At 40.0% G+C, this 20,508-nt stretch overlaps 1 protein-coding gene and 1 pseudogene across 1 annotated transcript; one reads left to right on the top strand and one right to left on the bottom strand.

Moving 5' to 3' along the window:
- Positions 1-1,091: 1,091 nt before the first annotated feature.
- Positions 1,092-6,684, top strand: LOC145466553 (collagen triple helix repeat-containing protein 1-like). Its single transcript, XM_081450269.1, has 4 exons — positions 1,092-1,538; positions 3,660-3,787; positions 4,991-5,269; positions 6,259-6,684. The coding sequence occupies exons 2-4, from the start codon at positions 3,665-3,667 to the stop codon at positions 6,616-6,618; spliced, it is 762 nt and encodes a 253-aa protein (XP_081306395.1). The 5' UTR covers positions 1,092-1,538; positions 3,660-3,664; the 3' UTR covers positions 6,619-6,684.
- A 3,026-nt stretch (positions 6,685-9,710) lies between these two features.
- On the bottom strand, positions 9,711-11,639 carry LOC145466207 (growth hormone secretagogue receptor type 1-like; annotated as a pseudogene).
- Positions 11,640-20,508: the final 8,869 nt, after the last annotated feature.

The following is a 20,508-nucleotide window of genomic DNA, read 5'->3' as shown; positions in this document are numbered from 1 at the left end:
AATCCGCTCTGCCGTTATTGTGATGTTGGGAGTAAACAGCGCTCTAAACCCGATCATTTACATGCTCAGGTTGAACGAATTCAAGCGCGCCTTCAGAAACCTTTTCAGAGGTGCTTCGGTTGAGCCCAGCCACACCGCCACCACGCGTATTGGCGAGACCAGCCTGGATGCAGCCACGTGCGGAGTGCGACATGATCTGCGTCGTTTATCGGTGTCCCAGTTGTGAGTGCAACGGTCGCAGAAGCACGTAGACCAAGATTGGATTCGTAGCGCGAATGATGGCGACGAAGGGGAAGACAGTGAGTGGAATGAGAACTGGGAGGAGAGATAGGCCGAAAGGACCAGCTTCCGCTCGCTGCAAAACGCCCGATTACCCTTACAAATTTGGAGCCTGGAACACACCAGACTTCAATTACGGAAGTGGTGGTGGATTCAAACATTGAAACTTTTAGACAAGATTTATCTGACGAGAATCTTAACCAGGAGAACGGACGCTAGACTAATTGTCAAGGCAGTCGGTGAAAACCCTCGGGGATGTACTTTATTCCAGAAGCAATCGAATTGTGTCAAATAGTAACAAACAGAAAACGTGAATTGTCCACGTACGTTTGCTGGATCGCTAAATTGTGTAAGGTTGTTGCTAAACGGACTGGTTTTGAGCACATACAAAAGCCCTCACATTGTTTAGGGATTACAAAGGTCCTCAATATATTACAAAATTACCAGTACATTAAAGCTGATTGATTAACTGTGCACATATGTAATCGAAGATTTTAACATTTATTAAAATTGTCTTCTCAGAGTCATCTCGTTTGTAATTTTGCAGTCTCTTTTGTAATTATTCGTTGTACTAGAAGGCATTACATTCAATAGCTGTGCTTTGCGCTAAATAAATTAACCGTAATAAATGTCAGTCAGGCTGAACTGAGGATTTATAGGTGTTAACAAAATCCTTTTCACATGCATGAATCATGTGGCAGTCGTTATACAAACAACACTACACGCAGCTCATCAGGTGTTTAACGCTGGGTAATTTATAGCGCACGTACAAATATATCCACGTGTTAAGAGCGTGAATTGCTGTTTCGATAGATCACAAAGAAACAATCATGAACCTCAGCCAACTTCAAGGACAATGTATTAATTGGATCTTCGTGGTAAGGAGCAGAACGTGCCGAAGGTCGTGCCGAAGTCTGAAGTTCGTCAAAAATACTCCACTGTGCTGCACGTCCTATTTTCAACTTTTTTTCGGTGTTCAGGAATGTGATAAAACCTTGTCTCCGGTGTTTGATATATTTCCTCAATACTGTAGAATAGTTTACAAATTTGTTGTTGTTGTTGTTTTGTTGTGATAATTTTTGAGGGAACGTGCTCAACTTTCAAACATGTCTTAACCTGTACCCCTTCAAATCGGAACAGAGCAAAAGACAACTTTAATATTTTAGAAACATGACTCTGGTGTTTTCCAGAAACTGGATATATAAAGCTAAAACGTTCTTCAAATTGTGACCATTTTCTTCCACAACCACAGCTGCAAGGTAGGCACTTAACCGATGAACTTAAATGCAGTAACTTTGTTTTGCTTTGCTCAGTAAATGATGAATTGAAGGTATTATTTCTTGATAACCGCTAACCCACATTATGTATCGGATGACTTTGTACGGTGCACGCTTGAATACTGGAAACTACACACCCGCAAAAACCTTTTCAAACTATGTTTCTTCTAGAACGAAAACGAAGTTTTCACGTCAAGTGGGCTGCCTCGACTTTTTTTGTAGCTACCGTAAAGATCACATGAAAACCAGTCTTTACGATTCGACTAAATGACAAAAGAAACTATTCTTACAAACGTCCTTTTCTACAGTGTAAGTCAAAACCAGAATGAATGAACCGAGGTCATAAGTCGCACATCACCAGACTGTAAGCCACGACTGATTTTGCCATACAAACTGTGATGCAGACTTTTACCGCTGACAATTATACGATGAAATAACGATTGCCAAGTAATGAAACATTGTTAGTCGAAACATTTTCCAATGTCTGTCCGACAGTCCCTTTCAAACTAATGAATAAACTGAACAGTAATAGTCCAACACAATTATAAATGTCTCTCCTAAATCTTCGAGAAATCTTTGGAATTTTTCGGAAAATGGTCGGAAACTTTCGCTTGACTGAGGATCATTTTCAAACAAACAATTTTCAGGAATAGTCAACATCTTCTTATTTCTTTTTATGTTAGTGTTATATAAAGAGATATCAAGTTAATTACCCATGGAGAATTTGCAAATTTCTGCACCCAACCACATACTGTGGTACTACAGTGACACTGCAATTAAAAGGGACACCCTTGGGACACTCGCTAATGTGCCCTTAATACAGGGTGTTCGCTCTAAACAGGTTCTAATATTTTGTGGAGTATTAGTTAACTACTAGTAATCAGAGATTATGAGAGCGCGTTCGACGCTCTCACATTAATATAGATATAACGTAAATAAATGATTTCACTAGCTGACTTTCAACCTTTGTCTATTGCTAAAATCAGCATTTTTCAGCAGCAACCGAGGTTTTACAGTCAGATATGCATAGTGTCAAAGTCCATGCTAGTGAAGAGGTCACAATTTGTTGATACGTTGCGTGACGCTGCCAGTTTCTGTAGACTCTCAAGTTTCATAGAATATTTAAATTACGTACATTATTCTAAGCTAGCATTTGCAATCGCGTGATCGTTTCGCGTGGTCGATTATCGTAAACAAACTTCGTGCGACTAATTCGAGTATTTCCCCTAATGAATAAAGTAGTCTTATGGATCTTGCCTTCAGAGTACTTTTCCACCGATTCCAAACAATAAAATTGCGACCGGATAAAGACTGAGCTATCTGTCGCGACTGAACCAATCAACAAATGCAATCAAAATGTAGCTGTTCCCACGATTATCATCCCAAAGCCAAGTCGCGTTAATAAACAAGGACAATTCCCTCAGATTTCGTTAAATGCTACCGTCGAAGCGTTTAAATTCGCCAAAAGCTAACGCTGAGACCACATAATAGCGAAGCGTACGGCGACTGAATGGAAAGAAGTCAAAGAAAGATCCATAAGAAAGACGAGCTCACATAGCCTGCTCACATACTCACATGTTCGCCACATGTCTTATCACATGTCTTAGCTTTAAACGCTACCAGTTTATTGGCCGTGACATGCCCCTGCAAAAATCAAGCGGGGTGGCCATTTTGGTGTCCTTACAGGAATGTGGAGTTTTCGGCCTATAACCATGCACAGGGCAACCAACTCTGAAAAGCCACAGGTCACAATTAGGTTTGCGTTCCACTTCGTCGAACGCAATTATTAAATCTTTTGTAACACAGTGTAACACGGGCTAACACAATGTTCATACCGCGAGTAAACGTATCAATCTAAAATAATTTACTTAGCTTTAAAATGACATCGCTGAACAATGTTAAAGGAGTCTGTGCTGAGCTTTTAGAGGTAAAAAGCCCTTGAAGTGTCCGCTTTGCTGGTTTTGTGCGACAAAATGGCTTGATATGGGTGTCCCCATCCGCTGAACGCAGGTTTATTTTAAAGTTAATGTGGGAAGAAATTTTAATAGATGGTGTCCGCTTAATACGGGTTTCACTGTATTCTCTATTTATTCTTACTCGCAGATCAAATGCCATCATATCAAAGTCAAATGAACATTTCCCACACCATGTTAAGTTTACTCGTTTTACCGCTGATCGCTTTCTGCGCCACAGCAGACAGCAAATCAAGTGCAAGTTCAAGTCAAGACAAAGTGAGTTGATTACATTAAAAAGCTAGTCAGTATAAATCAATCCCTAATACTTAAAATCAGGCTGATTAAAAAGGTAAGATAAGATAAAATAGGATAACATAACATAAGTGATCTCAGTTGTGGCCAAGGTCTTTGAAGGAATCGTCTATGGTCAATAATTATTATACGCCTACATAGAAGAGCATGACATCATCTATAAATATCGATCGGATTTTCGTGCTATACACTCAACTGTCTCGGCTCTCCTTGAGGCCACGGACACTTGGGCGTACAACATTGACTGCGGCAAAATCAATGCGTTGTTTTCTTAGACCTAAAAAAAGGTCTTCGCCACAGCTGACCACGAGATCCTCTTGTCAAAATTAAGAGACCACGGCATATATGGAAACGCGCACAAATGGTTTCAGTCATATTTAGAGAATCGTACTGAAATGTGCCTCATCAACGCGTCGCTCTCTAAAAGTTGTTCATTAAGTTGTTACGTCCCCCAGGGGAGGATTTTTGGGGCACTACTATTTCTATTATATATCAACGATCTTCCAAACTGTCTGTCAAATTGTGAACCGAGGATGTACGCTGATGACAACAATCTTACATATGCAGGGGATAGTGCAGACAATGTTCAATTGCATCTAAATCAAGATTTAGAAAATGCTCACAATTTGCTGATAGCAAGCAAACTCACTCTAAATATGACCAAAACCGAATTGATGTGTGTCCCTTGGGATGATCAACCCTCCGTACTGAGGAACGCGCCCTTAAGTGACCGCGTCACACTCCCCTTCTTCTTTAGTAAGTGCTGATATCTGAAAATCACCTAGTGTCGAAAACGTTCGGTTTTTTACTTTTAACTTTTTTAGCCGTGTAAATAGAAATGATTTTTAAAATCAAAGTAAACATTATGACATATCTATTATTGTTACCAACCTCTCCACTCTACACGCTCCTGTGAAATTTTTCTGCTAGGTTTGACCACAGACGTCTAATTAACCCATCCGATGCTCAATTTCTTGTCATGGCTGCAATTATGAATGTAATAAAAGGAAACTCTTAATATTTTTTTTCGGATGAAAAATTCAGTCTCCCAGTCTACCAAAGAGGTCAGAGACCATTCGGAAAGAACGGAAGAATAGATGTATCCGTTCTGTGCTCCAAAGCAACTTTTATGAGCTAACAAATGCTCATTTTGCTTTCTACATCAAGGAAATTCAACCGACTTGCGGTCAAAGTTGCTGTTGTGGCGCACCAGGAATCCCAGGTATCCCTGGCAGCCCGGGTCCCGCGGGACCAGCAGGTGCTGGGGGGTCGTCCGGCCCGCAAGGACCCATGGGACAACGTGGAGACCAAGGCTATGATGGCAAACCAGGAAGTCAAGGCCCTCCAGGCCCCCAGGGACTTCCAGGGACGCTGACAAGTAACTGGAAACAGTGTGTTTGGAAAAATATTAACGACGGGAAGGATACTGGATTGATCAAGTTAAATGTTACACTTACCATTCTTTCGGCTATCTCGTGTGACATTTTTACCCATCATACAATGCACTTCTTCAGCTCTCTGGCCCCTCGCAAATTAACCCCTTTTTCCCCCAACCTGCAGTTTGTCACGTTTCTTAACAGCACAAGAGCACCAGTTTTTAAAAGAGGTTTCTAGCCTAGACAGCTTCAAGTGGGGTCCAACGAACTATCACACTAGCACACGTCTCCTACAGGGATAGCACTGTGGCAACCTCATTTGACTACATTGCGTTACTGGTATGCTGCCAGTGAACTCCTTGCTAAGAAACACGCCAGCACCTAAACTTGAATTTCTTATTCTTGAAGGGTTTGTTTGTTTTTTTTGAGTTTGTTTTAATCTTTTTATCTTCGCCAACTGTATTTTTACCTTTTCAGTGAGATATGTTTAGTGAGACAGATGACTGAACTGAAAAGTCTCGATTCAATTTAACGGCTTGGAAGAGGTGCAGGCGGCCCTTCATCTTGGTCGTGAAATACAGAGTAATATACTCTTCTGTAGGCGCTTTCACAGCCTAGCAAAAGCATTAAAATTAATTCGGAAGCTATTTTCTTGTGACCCTCGTTTGTCACAGATTGTATTTATTCGTAGGTATGTAAGAAAGGGCCTTAAAAAGTTAATTTGGTCTTATGCCATAGTTTGGACTCTTATAAAGTTACCGTGGACTTTCGAATAATTCCATAGCACAGATACCATGATGCATTACAACTGCCTTTAAGCTGAAATCAACTAACAAATATGCAGCATAGAGCGAGTTACAACGCTTCCATTACAATATCTCGTGTCTAAACATGACCGTGCCATGTTATACTCGTTAACAAGGTAGACGACGATAAAAGTACTGCTATGAATCCAGGCCGAGCTGAAGAAACGTTTTCTTTCAGAAATTTGAACTTATATTTTAACGTCCCATGGTCACCCTTCCTGTTCAAAATTTCCCGTTCAATTAATATTTGCAGGAATGTCTTTTCAACAAAGCGTCAGACCAGACAAGCCTGCGCGTCTTCTGGAGTGGCAATCTTCGCATCTATAACTGCCATGACTGCTGCAGACGATGGTATTTTACCTTCAATGGAGCTGAGTGCTCAGGTCCAGAGGCGATTGATGGCGTGGTCTATATGGTACACGGAAATGGTGCCAAGAAAGATTTACACCGCCCTCGCCACATCGAAGGAGTGTGTGAGAACATCGCCAAGGGCACTGTCCGCGTGGGATTCTGGGTTGGTAACTGTGCTAATCACGGATCTGCTGACGCGTACACGGGTTGGAACTCAGTGTCCCGGATTTATGTGGAAGAAGTACCACCTCCACAGGCTTAAATTCTGAAGATACGAGGATAAAATTCCAAATCTCAAATTCCAAAACGCCTCATCTCGAAAACAAAGCAATCGGCTGAAAACCCCACAATTTATATGATAATAGTAACAACAGCAGTATTAATACCAGAGATTATGATCCTGAGAGAACAAATTCCCGTGTCTATGATAATCTATTCCAATCTATTTTAATCTTCGCGTTACGCTGTGAAAGGTATATTAGACTCGGTCCCATTGCGCAGCCAATGCCCAACAGTCATTCGGGTCGCGTCCATTTAAATCCGAAAGTAGAAATCTAACCGGTTAACAGAGAAATAAAATCTTTTTTTTAATACCATACTGTTTGCATTGGAAATCATTTTCAAAGCGCTGGGAAGGAAAAATATCTTACACGTGTTTCTCCGAAGTTAAAATAGTAGTCTTATCATTCCCCTGCACGAATGATTACTGGCACAGCGCCAAGACTTGTATTCAAATGAATATGATAGAAGGATCACGTATTTGAACTGCGGAGAATGATATGAAGACAAGATTGATCATCGCAGTTATACAAACAACTTAAGTAGTTGTGAAATTAGAAACCTGGAAAAAATTCAGGTTTGAACGGGATTCGAACCCATGACCTCTAGATCGATATTAGTACAGTGCTCATCTGGGAGTTGGCCACGATAATCAATCATGGCTTCACTTGTATTCGTCACCATCTACGGGTATATTACGAATTCACAACGTGACCAGCTCCCACTTGGCTTGACAGCTCAGTTGGTAGAGCACTACACTGAGGGCAAATGTTTGCATATTTAACTTCGAAAGTGCTGTGTAATATTTACCAAGGTTTGCAAGTCCACGGCGAAAAAAAAGCTGCTTCCCCGGAACTACCGCACCGTTTGGATCGCGATAGAGGTCTCTTTGGAAAGCATTTTCAAAGCACTCGGCAGGAAAATTATCTTTTATGTGCTTATCCTATGTTGACTTCGAAAATAAGTCTTGTCATTTCTCTGCATGACTGGTTCACATGAGGCGCACTGGCAGCTGACAGGAATTGTATTCTAACCCGCTCGAAAGTAGTTTCACGAAGAGTACTTAACGGATTAAAGCGAAAAATATCTCTTTGGAAAGTTCTTTAAAAGCGCCGGACATGTTATGCTCCTCTTTCCTTACAAATTGCGCTCCGAAAATCCAGGCGAACGTTTTTTGGGCACCATGAATCCTCGAATTTGTGTCTCCCTTCAAATAAGCGCCCCTTGGAATAAGCGACCCCTCTATCGGCCAAAATTTAAAATAAGCGCCTCCTCTCGAATAGGCGCGCCCTCTCCTCCCCTTGTTTTATGCAAGAGTTACTGAAACAACAAAAGATGTATAGTTTTGGTCGTGTCCAATCACGAACAATCACGAGCAAATCATTATCGACTCATTCAAGCACTACGAATTGACCATTGCAACGGATGATACTGACGATCTACTGATTCACTGACTGAAGCCCAGCCAACCTTGTGTAGCATGACTAGACTGGTCAAAGGTGTTATATCACGTAGTTCTCCAAAAGAGACAGGATCCTTCTAAGAGACTGACACACACATTTATTACAAAAAAAACCCCGATCATATCTGACCACGATTTGGGAAAAATTAAATAAGCGTCCTCCCCCACCCCCCCCCCCTCCCCCACCCTCGCTTTAAAACAGCGAATCAGTGCCCCCGTCTTCTCCTAGATTTGAAATTAGCGCCCCGGGCACAAATTCGAGGACCTACGGTATTTTTTTACGTCATTTAGATTGGCCAATCACATGTCTTTCCTAAACCAGCCTCGCAGTATGACCAAGCGCTAAATTAACATTGAGAAACATTATCATGGGACGAGGCCATGCACGGGGTATGTGCTCTCTCAGATCATAATCTTGTGATAAATATCAATTTAAACTTGGAAAAACAATGCTATCGAGCCTATAAATTTCTGGTTCTTTTTGGTACTGAATTTTGGCCATTAAAACTGAAATTTCATTGAATATTTTTGTTAATTCTGAACTTGGCATGCGCTTTTCCATACTTCCCTCTCTTTGTGACGCTGGAATTAAACATCGATTAACAAAATAAGTGATATTAACAGCATTTGTCTCTAGTCTCCTGTTTTGAAAAAAAAAAGAAAAAAGGCTCAAGACAGATTATAAAGATTAAACTGTCTTGAATGGCTGAGAGAGTGAACAAAATATGCTATTTCCTGTTATAATTTAGGCGCAAAATCATGAAAACTGATCTCATCATAAAAACTGATCGGTAGATTTTATCACTTATTTCACGGTTATTCAAACAAAACTTACATTTTCCATGTATCAACATTGCCCAAATCCATTTGCGATAAAACAACGGCGAAAAAGCATTGGTCTCTCCCCAAAATCGTTTTTTGGATGTAGAAACAACTTTTCGCTATACATTTTCATCTAGCGACTTGCCCCCTGACGATCCCCGAGTCCTTTGCGCATAACACGGGTATCCGATTACTGGCAACTCATTCATTCCCTTTATTCTGCCCCACAGTTAATATTTAAGGAATAGCAAACATTTACCGTGTTTCTATCGAGTTATAGAAACACGAGTGGAAATTTGGGAGAACGAGAAATGCTGTGGGAACACGAACTGCAGGCGATTGTTTCCACAGTTTTTTCCAATTCTCCCAAACTCTCACGAGTGTTTCTATAAGTCGATAGAAACATGGAGAACATGTTTTCTATTTCTTTTAGAAAACACCTTGACGACAAAAAAGAAAAACAGCGTGTTTACGTTGATCATCAAAATGTGAATTCTCTTTGCTCGCGCCATCATTACTTCAACAGCTCGTGCTAATTCTGTGTTTCCATCGAGTTATAGAAACACGATTTTTTAACCAATCAGCGCGCGTATTTTCTTATGGCTTTTTCCTAATTAAACTTAACTAGCTACGGTGGCTACGGTATTCCAATAGGGGGTGCTACGTATAAAATTATTGTCCAGACAATAAAAATTTTAATGCATGTAGAGCTCGAGTTTCGAGTGGAAACTGAATGTTGGAGAACACGGTCAATATTTCCTCTGGTTCTAACACCACCCAGGCAGACAGAGCTAATCACCGCTGGAGCTTGCCGGTAAACGACAACTTAAGGCTCTCACATCTCCAGTTGGAACAGTTGGAAATGAAGGCTGACGACCATGTTGGTTGCACGTGGAAACTTCCAGAGGTGACCAAGCAGCAAGGGCTTTCTTTTTGCTTTCACTCGGCAGCGGAGAAATCGAACTACCTCTGAATAATTTCTTGAAGGCGATTCTGAACTCGTTGGATCTGAACATGTAAATAACTGCGTTGAGGGCGCTGTTTATTGCCGTCAACACGATGGCGGAATGGCGGAGTGCGTCGGGGACTCGACTGGGCCCAAGTTTTATCGTGAGCAATATACAGATGAATCCTGGGAGATAGGACAAGGTGAACGCACCGATCGCGATAACTGAAAAAAGCAACAGAAAAACCAAAACCAGGTTAAAAAATGTAACTTAGGCCAGGATCGAGGAAGTCTGAAAGAAAACAAATCCTTACTCTCGACCAAAATTATTTGAGGTCTATATCATTTTGTCTCATTCTGAGTAGCTATTTTTTAAAGTCACACCTGTCTGGTGATTGATCATTCTGATAGATGTTATTTTTCCGCCCAAACTCTTAATGAATTTCAAATGATTATCAAGGAATACCATGATAATCATTCAAAACCGCAAAAAAAAAAAAGCACTGAACATGGCGCTGCATGTATATGGGCGACACTTGAGGGTTTGTTCCTTTTGAATCAGAGGTTCTTTCAGGATTTTTCCAGGCTATTCACTGACAAAGTTAAAACAAGCCATATTTCATGACTATCTGAAAAAAAATATGCTTCCTTGTTCTCATCATCGAACCCAAATTTGTAGCTCACAGAACAACAGCTTTTTTCGGTTATTAAAATCGTGCATTGTGTTTGTATCACGTGATTAGTGTACTGACGGGGTCTCCACCGACGTGTATGTGACGGGAGATGACGCATGGGGCTCTTGGTTAATTCTAGAAGAACGTGATGTGTTATCACCATAAATACATTACACGTGATTCAGATGAAAAGTAATGAATGACTATCTGGACTAAAGTAAAGTTGATAAAATGAACTTAAATTACTAGCAAAATTAATTTGACGTGTATTATTAGGGTTAATAAGGCTCTAGTTACCTGTTGTCTTCATCCATTTCATCTCTTTTCGCTTCCTTCTTGTTAAGTCAGCAGTTTCGGGTTCAGGTTTTCGCCAGGCTCAACTCGGCTGCTCTGAGACCATGAGATTTTGGCGATATGGCCATGGACGAAAATCGTCACCACAACTATAATGGAATCACCACGAACAGGGTGCTGTTGAAAACAATATGAACTTTGTGTATCAAGAGATGTTCGCTTGTGAACTCAGAGCAACCTATGATGCTTGTTTTAAACTGAGTGCTGTTACTGTCAACATAAAACAGGGGAATGACAACCATGGAAATCACAGGAGCAACCCAGGCAACCAACAAGGCTAACGTCACGCGTCTTCTGGTGACAATTTCAGTCTACCTCAGAGGATATATGATAGCAATGTAGCGATCGCAACGGAGAAGACAAATATGACAAATGCTGACGTACAAGAGTACTCCAAACAGCAGTAGAAAATGTTCGCAGGCTTTGTTTGCTGCTTCAAAATCGTACAGCCAAATCAAACGGGAGAGAAGAAATTAAACGACAGCAAGGAGAAGTCAGACATTGCTAAGCTGGCCAAAATAGAGCTGCTTGGTCTTTGTCGGAGGGAACGTGTGCCACAAATAACCAGGCAAACAGAAATGTTACCGAGGAAGCTCGCTATGAACGTGGGGCTCAGAACTGCGGTTTGTAAAGCAATAGAGACGGTACTGGGCTGGGACGCTGTGAAACTAGGACCAAAACTTTTAGAAGCGCTATTAGAACCACTCATGTTGCTTAAGACCTCGTTTCCTCGCTCGATTTCTTACCAAACTGTTGAAGTACTTGCAACTATACGTTTATCAGTAGCGATTGATTATGAAACCGCGGGATTTCATGCACAGACTTTATGAGTTCCTTTCAACGACTCGTGTTCACTTCCTCGTTTTTGTCCTGGCCGCATAATTAAAAGTCGTCATTAAAAGGAAATCATTTGTAATCATTTCAATGTAATCATAACCTTATCGAATGTTTTGAACAAGAATCGGCCTGGTCTAAGAACGCAAATAACAAACTACAGCTTCATAAAAAGTTTATGCCTCAAAAAACTTGGGCTGAACTGATTCAGAGCTAGTGTCAAAGCTTGCTGTGTACATTTAACGAAATAGGTGTAACACAACAGCAAAAAATCGGAAAATCAAGGGCCATTGTTGTGCTTCCTGTGGGCTTTACCGTTAAATTTGACGAAAAGAAGTGATAAGAAGCCTTTTATAAAATTTACGGCATTTATGAGCTAAAATAGTCTTTGGTAACTCGTTGTCAGTTGTCACTTAAAAAATGATTAAGAATTATAATATTCCAAAGGAATTAGTCACTTATTTAAAATAAGTACTTAAATTTTGTTTATTTGATCCTTAAAGCAGATGGAAATGTTTGAAGGTTACAAACAAACACAGGTTTTTTTTTTTAAACAACAGTAATAATAAAACAAAAGAAAAAACGGAAGACTTGGCACATGTTTGACGGAGAAACATATTTCGTTTTTGTGTCAACGTTTCCCCTTTTCGTATTTCTCGTGATTTATTGCTTCGTTCTCGCGCAACACGTGAGTTATAACTTTAGCGTGGATTTAAGGTAGCTCAAAACAGTTTCCAGCACTTTCCAAGACTAATAATTTGATGAGTCATTATAACCACTCTTCATCAGTTGATGCTACAATCATGGTATCAAAACACTGTCTAATCATTGCTGAAAACGCTGTTATCATTTTCATGACACAATAGGTTACCATGACAACAGTAGCTACTAAACAACACGACTTTAGCTTTAAGTACTTCTATTTCAAAACCAACACGAGGAAACCCTTTCATCTTTATCGAATTTTGATAAGCAGGATAAAATTCAACCAGCATTTTCTAAAGATGCGTTCTTCACAGTCCAGATGTAGGCATATCAGACCGGAATTATACACGCTTTTAGCCGTATATTTTTTCCTTTCCAAACAATTTTTGTTGTAATTTTTCTTGGCTGTATTTATTGAATGGTTACGATTTTCATTTTCAATTTATATTCAAAAAATTCTCTTAAATTGCGCTCTCCTAAAGGCTGAGAATTTTCGAAATATCACTCGTACTGTAAATCCTTAATCACACTCTCATTCATATGATTTTGATAACAACAACAACAATAATGATATTAATTTAAACTTAGAGACCTTTCGCCAAGTAGTGACCCACAAATACAGAATGCTTTTTAGTTTATTATTATCTTTGGTACTGAAATTTGACCATTTCATTTTTTTTTTTTAATTCTGGACTTGGCATGTGCTTTTCCATACTTCCCTCCTTTTGTATCACCGGAATTAAACATCGATTAACAAAATAAGTGATGTTGATGGCATTTGTCTCCAGTCACCTGCTCTAAAGAAAGGGAAAAGGTTTAAGGCAGATTATAAAGATTAAACTGTTTTGAATGGCTGAGATAATGAACAAAATATGTTATTTCCTGTTATAATTCGGGCAAAAATTTCAGTATTTTAATCATGAAAACTGAACTCTTCACGGATTTCATCATTTATTTGGCTTCTCAGATACTCGCCTGTGTTACTTCAGGAAATGTTTATTGCAAATTTTAGTTCAATTTTCCAAAATTTAAACGTACGTTAAAAGTCGCCTTTATAACGATTACGAAACTCAAACATTGTACTACAACCGACATGAACAATCACTCTTAATTTTGAGGTATTTTGTTCACTAATATATTGTTAAGTTATGTACAGTAAACCTCAATCTTATGTCAGTATGTGATAAATTCTTCTCACGAGATTTCATCGGAAGCTCTTTCCATTCCTCCGTTTCAACGGGAGGATTCATCTGTGCTAGGGGAGAATTCTCGATTTTCGTTACTAAATTTGAATTTTCTCCTGCCTTCTTATTACTTATAAATTTTCAAGCCATTTGAACAATAACGAGGAAGTTTGCCTAAGCCGTTTAGGAAAATAACTATTTTGGAAGAAATCAGGTGACAATTAAGTCGCGGCTGATAAACATGTAGCGCCAATAATCAAGCGACGCAAACTTAATAATAGGCATCGCGCCAACAAGCTAGAACTTAGAACTTAGGCTTTCCCGTGTTAATCTCCATGACAAGAAGGTCCTGGATGTATTCTGCCTTCTCTTTTTCTTAGCTTTATTTGGACCGCTTTTTTAGGAGAAGGCAGGTATTATAAAATTTTGCTTCTCAAATTTCAACATTCTTCTGACAGATTGGGAATACGACATTTGGGAAAAAAATGTTAAAAAAGACTGTCTGGTGGATACTGTTAGGCCCGGGTCAAACGCCGTACTTCACATGAGCCGAGCCTAATGAAAGTTTGGGTCGACTGAAATAATTGTAAGAACGCCTGTTTGAGTCAAACGTTGAACTTAATTCAGTCGAACAAAACTGCTACACCAAACAAATAACAAAAGCGGTCTTGTTGCAATTGGTCAGTGGTTTTTCAAGGTAAAGTTTAAAATGACGCCTTTAGACCTAGACCTTTGATTATGCGTTTGGTTCGACTCATGTGAAGATCGGCGTTTAACCCAAAGTAGGTCTTCAGGCGTTATTCACGGCTGGCCAGGCGTGAAGAACGCCTCAGCGGTTCCAAATAGAACCAGTCGAACTTAATTGGGTCAAACGCCGAACTTCACATGAACCTAATAGGTTAAATTGGGTTCGGCTCATGTGAAGTATGGCATTAGACCCGGGCATAAGATGCCTTAAGAGTGAGTGTCAGCAAGAATCAAGCAAAATCGGAAATTAGCGGGAAAATGTACAATCCAAATTTCCTCAAACCCCGGCCGTTAGTAGTCAATTTTGAACTCGTCATCGGTATGTGGTTTTTGGTTCGGCGGAAAATGGCAATACTAGATTTCTGGGCCAAAAGTTTAGGCTTGAAAAGTGCTTTGCTTTGCTTTGTACGTTCGAATATTTTGTACGAAAACATAAATAAATGAATAAATAAAATAAAAGACTTTATTTAACCTGAAAGGCCAGTCAGTGATCACTGGATCACTGGTATTAACTGGAGATCAGCATTTACATATACAATACTGCTATTCATAAAATTGTACTTTAAAACAAAAAAAACCAAGAAGATATATATAGTAAACGTTGACATTAAGAATTACAACCATTGTGGAGATTATATAAAAACAAGCATTTAAAAAGAAGAGCAGCAACAACAAACAGACAAGCAAAAATTTGAACCTAATTTACGGTACATACATGATTGATACGGTCTTGATCCATAAAATGCTTAAAAATATGTGTTTTAAACTTAGAAAGAGTGTTTAATTCTCTGATCTCTCTTGGTAATCGGTTCCATTCTCGTGCAGCGTCACGCTTGAAAGTAGACTGACCCATTTTCGTCTTAGATGGTGTGACGTTTAAAAGTGTTGAGTCTTTAAGTATTCTTCCATGCAGATCAGACCTCTTAACAAGATATCCCTCTAACTGGTGTGGACAGTGAACATTGTGTACGATCTTAAACGCTAATTGTAGCTTCAAAAACCGCCGTCTTACTATCTAAGGATAGCAGATATAGCCTGTTACGCATATCCTTTGAGCACGTTCTGCGATTCGCAGCAAGAATAATACGCATGGCCTGATTCTGTAATCTCTCTAATCGTCATGAATTACTTTTTCCACAAACACCCCATATGATACACCCGTAATCTAGGATGGGTAATATAGTTTGTTTACAAATGTTCAGTAGAACTCTTTGGCTAAGAAAGGGTGCGATCCTGTTTAACATTTTGAGTTTAGGATATACTCTCGATGCAATATACGTAATGTGCTTATTCCAGGTTAGGCAACTGTCCATATATACACCTAAACATTTGCAATGTTCACTTTGTTTCAACAGCTTTCCGTCTAGTTTCACTTGTAAGTCACGAGTGTTAGCTACCGAATATCTTGATCCAACTAGCATAGCCTCGGACTTTTTATGGTTGCTGATGAGACCGTTGCGGCGCAACCAAACGCTTACTTGATTAAGATCATCGTTAACACACTGTTCAGCAGCACCAACATCATTGGAACTTGCATGAAATTCAGTGTCATCGGCATAAAGAATGACTTTGCTGTTTTTACAAGCACTGGATATATCGTTTATATGTATATTAAATAAGGTCGGTCCTAAGACAGAGCTTTGGGGGACTCCATGGGTGATTTGTTGCTATTCAGACTTAATTCCATTGCAGCTGACATATTGAGATCTCTCCGATAGGTAGCTTCTGAACCACTCATACTCCTTCCCATGTAGATGTTTTGAAAGTTTCTGTAGTAGGATGTTGTGATCAATGGTGTCAAATGCTTTCCTCAGGTCGAGAAAAGCACATACAACTTTCTTGGTATTGTCAATTGCCATTTTCCATGAATCTACCGCTTTAATAAGGGCGATTGTTGTTGACGAGTGTTTCATAAAGGCAAACTGATGTTGTTTTATCATTCCAGCTTCGAGTGCAAAGTTTGTTAGAGCATTGTTCGTAAACGCTTCAAAGATCTTCGAGATGCACGGAAGCACTGATATAGATCTGTAATTGTCGCGTTCTGTTTTACAGCCACCCATGAAAATAGGTGTTACTTTAGCCACTTTAAAAGAGGAGGGGAAGTGACCAGTGCTGTATAATAGGTTGAAGATCTTGGCTAGAACTATACTGATATGCGGAGCGGCAATCTTCAAAGCTTTGGCTGGAATGTTGTCTGTACCAGTTGCCTTTGTGTGATTCGTAGTACTCAATGCTTTAAACATGTCCCACTCGTTGATAATAGGTAGGCTGAAAATCTTAGATGGAGTCTGGGACTGGGGTACTGGTTGTTGTATGCCAGGTGATGGTCTGTTCTCAAGCAGCGTAGAGGCTACGTTTGTAAAATATTCGTTGAAGGAGCTGGCTATGTCGAGCCCATCATTCAGTTCTATTTCGTCAACAACCAACTTTTCGGTTCCAGATATTTTGCTTTTAGATGGTAGAATTTGCCTCAATGTTCTCCAATACGCTTTTGGATTTCCACGGTTCTCTTCAAGTTTGTAAGCAAAGAAATTCTTTCTTCTTTTCCTGTTAATGCTCGTTACCATGTTACGGAGGCGTTTGAACTCATTCCAATCTGTGGACAGTCCATGTTTAATTGCCTTTTTGTGTAGCTGATCTCTTTGCCTCATAAGTCGAAGAACAGAACTATCAAGCTACGGGTGTGTCTGTTTTCGTACTCGCTTTAGTTTTGTAGGGAAGTGACAATCAATAAGAGACTTGAATAAGGATTCCCAGGCAGAATACGTGTCGTCGATGTCGTCAAAACAATCGAGAAAACTCCAGAGGGTTTTTTCCAATTCAGAGAGAAAATCTTTCATACTGCTTTCCTTCCATGATCGCGTTTTAATAATTCGATGTTTTGTTGGACGGGCCGCGGGGCATTTCATTATTCCATAAATGGGATAATGGTCACTGAAGGCTGTGCTCAGAGCGCCGGAAGCTTTAAACAAATTGGGCGTGGAGGTGATGAGTACATCAATAAGACTTTTTGTGCTGCGTGTTACACGGTAAGGCTCTTTTATCAACTGTTCTAGTTCGTTGGCCATAAGAAATTCCTGTAATCTTGTTGTTTGTTGAAGAGAGGTGTTAAGGCAATCGCAATTTAAATCACCTAGGATAATGACTTCGAGGTTATTTCGTGTAGCATATCTCAACGCATCATCCATGTAGTTGAAAACCTCCAGAGATTCGTTTGGGGCTCTGTAGATGCATCCAATTAAGAAATTGGTGTTGCATAATTTAGCTTGAATCCAAATTGCTTCCGACTCTGCCTCTAAGTCTCTTCGACGACTATATTTCAAACCATCCAGTAAATAAAACGCTACTCCTCCTCCTCGTTGATTTGTGCTTCAGTCTAGACGTTCTAACGAGTAGTTAAGAATTGAGATTTCAGAGTCCGCGACAGAATCGTCCAGCCAGCTCTCCGTTATTGCGATAATTCAAGGATAAACATCACCAAAAGTCAACCTTAATTCATCCATGTGCTTTAGTATACTTCTGGTATTGATGTGAACAATCATACTTGAGCGTTTGCCATGAGTAATGTTCTGGGTAGTAGTTCTGAGTAGCGTCTGTCTTTCCACTGGGCCAGGATCGATTTGACGAGACATCACAGCATAGGGTGAAATAATCGCTGATTTGGACGTTTGCATCGAACGGCAAGACAACCGCGTGTGTTCCTCGTTTCACTTGCTTCAATATAGCAACCCCGAGAGAAGTCGAACGACGAGAGCAGATAATTAAACCGGGTTTGAGTAGTAGACCATGAAAATAAACTTTGTCGAAAACGCGACCAATTGAGATTGAAGCAATCTGGACACCACGGGGTTCAAGATACCATGCAACCGCAAGTGGACTTGGTATATCTGTCATCTCAACCTTGGTTACCGACCTAAATCATGGTTGATTGCAGGGTAAATCGAAAATGCTACGCAGCAATCATAAATTCGGTCCAGCTCCAATTGCATCGTGGCAGAGGTAAAGTTACTTGTCAAGTTATGTATTAATGAAAACAGCTTCGGACTGGCAGCTGAAGCATATCGAAGTTTAACTAGACAGCGTGCTTGTCATAGATTAGCACAGATTAACGAAGTTTGGATGCTGAATTTAGGTCTGAGAAAGGTCAAACAAGAAACCACTGCACCGCAGATAACTTTATTTTACCGAACACCGTAGCGTGAAAAACACAAAATCGCACACCAAAGGGTTTGAGATCACCAATGCATCACCGCTTAAAAAAACAAAAGAACAAGCTTAATTTTTGGTCCGTGGGCAGCTTTAAAGCTCCCGTTCAATTTGCCTTTATGAAAATCCTCTCGCACGCCCAAAGCACAGGGAACCCGTGCACTTTATCAGCAATAACATAATCATTAACAAAATAAAAGCACTCTTAAGGTCCAGTAATACGGGCAACATTTTTCTTCAACTTGTTTCGCACCATTGTTGTATTGCAAGTTTGTGACCAACTTGTCTCGCAGCAAAACACGGTGTTGGAAGTTGAGGCAACATGTTGCGCAAAGTAGACTCGAGTTCTGTTTTCCGCAACCGGACAAAGTTCAGTTTTGCTGCTCGTATTACCACTGAAGCTACAACTTGTCTCGCAACAAATTTGAATTGAACGCTTGTGATTGGCTGTCGGAAAGCGCGGCAACGCGGCAAACAAAACAATCATGGCGGACGGTGAAGACGAGCGTCAATTCGAAGTAGGCCAGTAACTCTCGCAAAGTCATAAATTTGCCCTGTACAAAGACCTCGAGGGCTAACAGTCTTTGGGACACCTCGTTTTCCCCTCCAAACCAAGCGGCAAAAGGGGCAAAAGGCTTGGAAGCACTGTCGCAAACATACAACTTTTCGCCTAGCTATCTGAAACGACACTGAGCTTTACTCTAAGAGAACTTGGCTGGCGCGGAAAATTAAGAAGAAAATGACGCCCAGAACTAGAAGTGCAAGTTCGTCGAAACGCTTAATTATGAAAGAAGGAACCATTTTTATTTACACACGATTGACCAATCATACGAGTAGAATTCCGTATTATGTTGCGAGACAAGTTGGTCACAAACGTGGTAATACGCGCAACAGAGGGTTTCAACTTGCAATGCAACAATGTTGCGAGACAAGTTGAAGAAAAATGTTGCCCATATTACCGGACCTTTATTTACCTGTGTTCCTGGGTCTGTTTGAGCCGTTTAGAAGGGATTTGACTAGAAGCAAAGGCAGTTTATCTCAAATATCATCTTGTCTGCCGCTTTGTTTTCACTATCTTCATTAATTATTAACTCTCATCAGGGAGAGATTTTCAGATTTCATAAAATCCTCAAACCTTCAACTGAGCCGATAACTGTATGAGATTGTACAATAATATTGCATAATCTCACAAAAATCTTCGCAATGGTTAGACACAAAAGCATGTATTGAATAACAGATACTTTTCTTAGAAATTAATATTTATTGCGTTTAGCTCACCGCTTATGTTCTACAAAATTGTTTTCCCGCTCTGAAATTTTGTGAAAAGTTAAAAGTCGTACTGCAAAAACAATTTCTGCCAGTCGTTGCGAATCGCTTGAAATCAGACATTTATACCGTAAATTGAATAGCAGAAAGCACGAAAACTCGTCAAGTGCATTCCACAGAAATTCTCTTAAATACACCAACGAAGAGGTAAACTCCACTGAAACTGACTGTATTTTAGTTAAAATTGTATGCCGAAATAAACACATTACGCGTCATTACAGAGCCCAGCCAGAAACAACACCAAACAACTCTCACAGGTCAAACACTCGTTTGAATTTACTTACAGTGACTCTCCTTGCCATTTTAAAGTGAATAGAGATAAACTTGTCGTGTAAATTGATCGTCGATAGAAGTGTAACTCGAGTACATTCAAACCTGTATTAAGCGAACACCTTCTCAAAATGCACCATTATGTAATAAACTTCTATACATAGACACGTTCGTGCGGATTCGATGGCGGAATGTCTATGAGAAAGCGGCGGAAGGAGCGAAAGAAGGATCGATGGAAGGATCGAGTGAATCTCCCATCCATACCTACAACTTGGATTTTGCAAGTCAGAAACGATAATTGCAAGTACAGCCTGCTAAGCACGTAAACATATTTCAGAAGTTA

Source organism: Orbicella franksi, chromosome 13, assembly GCF_964199315.1.
Source record: "Orbicella franksi chromosome 13, jaOrbFran1.1, whole genome shotgun sequence".
In the NCBI taxonomy this organism is placed as follows: domain Eukaryota; kingdom Metazoa; phylum Cnidaria; class Anthozoa; order Scleractinia; family Merulinidae; genus Orbicella; species Orbicella franksi.
The sequence above is the reverse complement of the archived record's forward strand: the minus strand, read 5'-3'. Positions and strand labels throughout refer to the sequence as shown.

Bases quoted from the DNA above. Each gene is read 5' to 3' on its own strand.
- LOC145466553 (XM_081450269.1), top strand. From the start codon at position 3,665: ATGCCATCATATCAAAGTCAAATGAACATTTCCCACACCATGTTAAGT. The intron at 3,788-4,990 runs GTGAGTTGATTA...TTCTACATCAAG, and splicing joins CAAGTTCAAGTCAAGACAAA to GAAATTCAACCGACTTGCGG. The intron at 5,270-6,258 runs GTTACACTTACC...TAATATTTGCAG, and splicing joins CTGGATTGATCAAGTTAAAT to GAATGTCTTTTCAACAAAGC.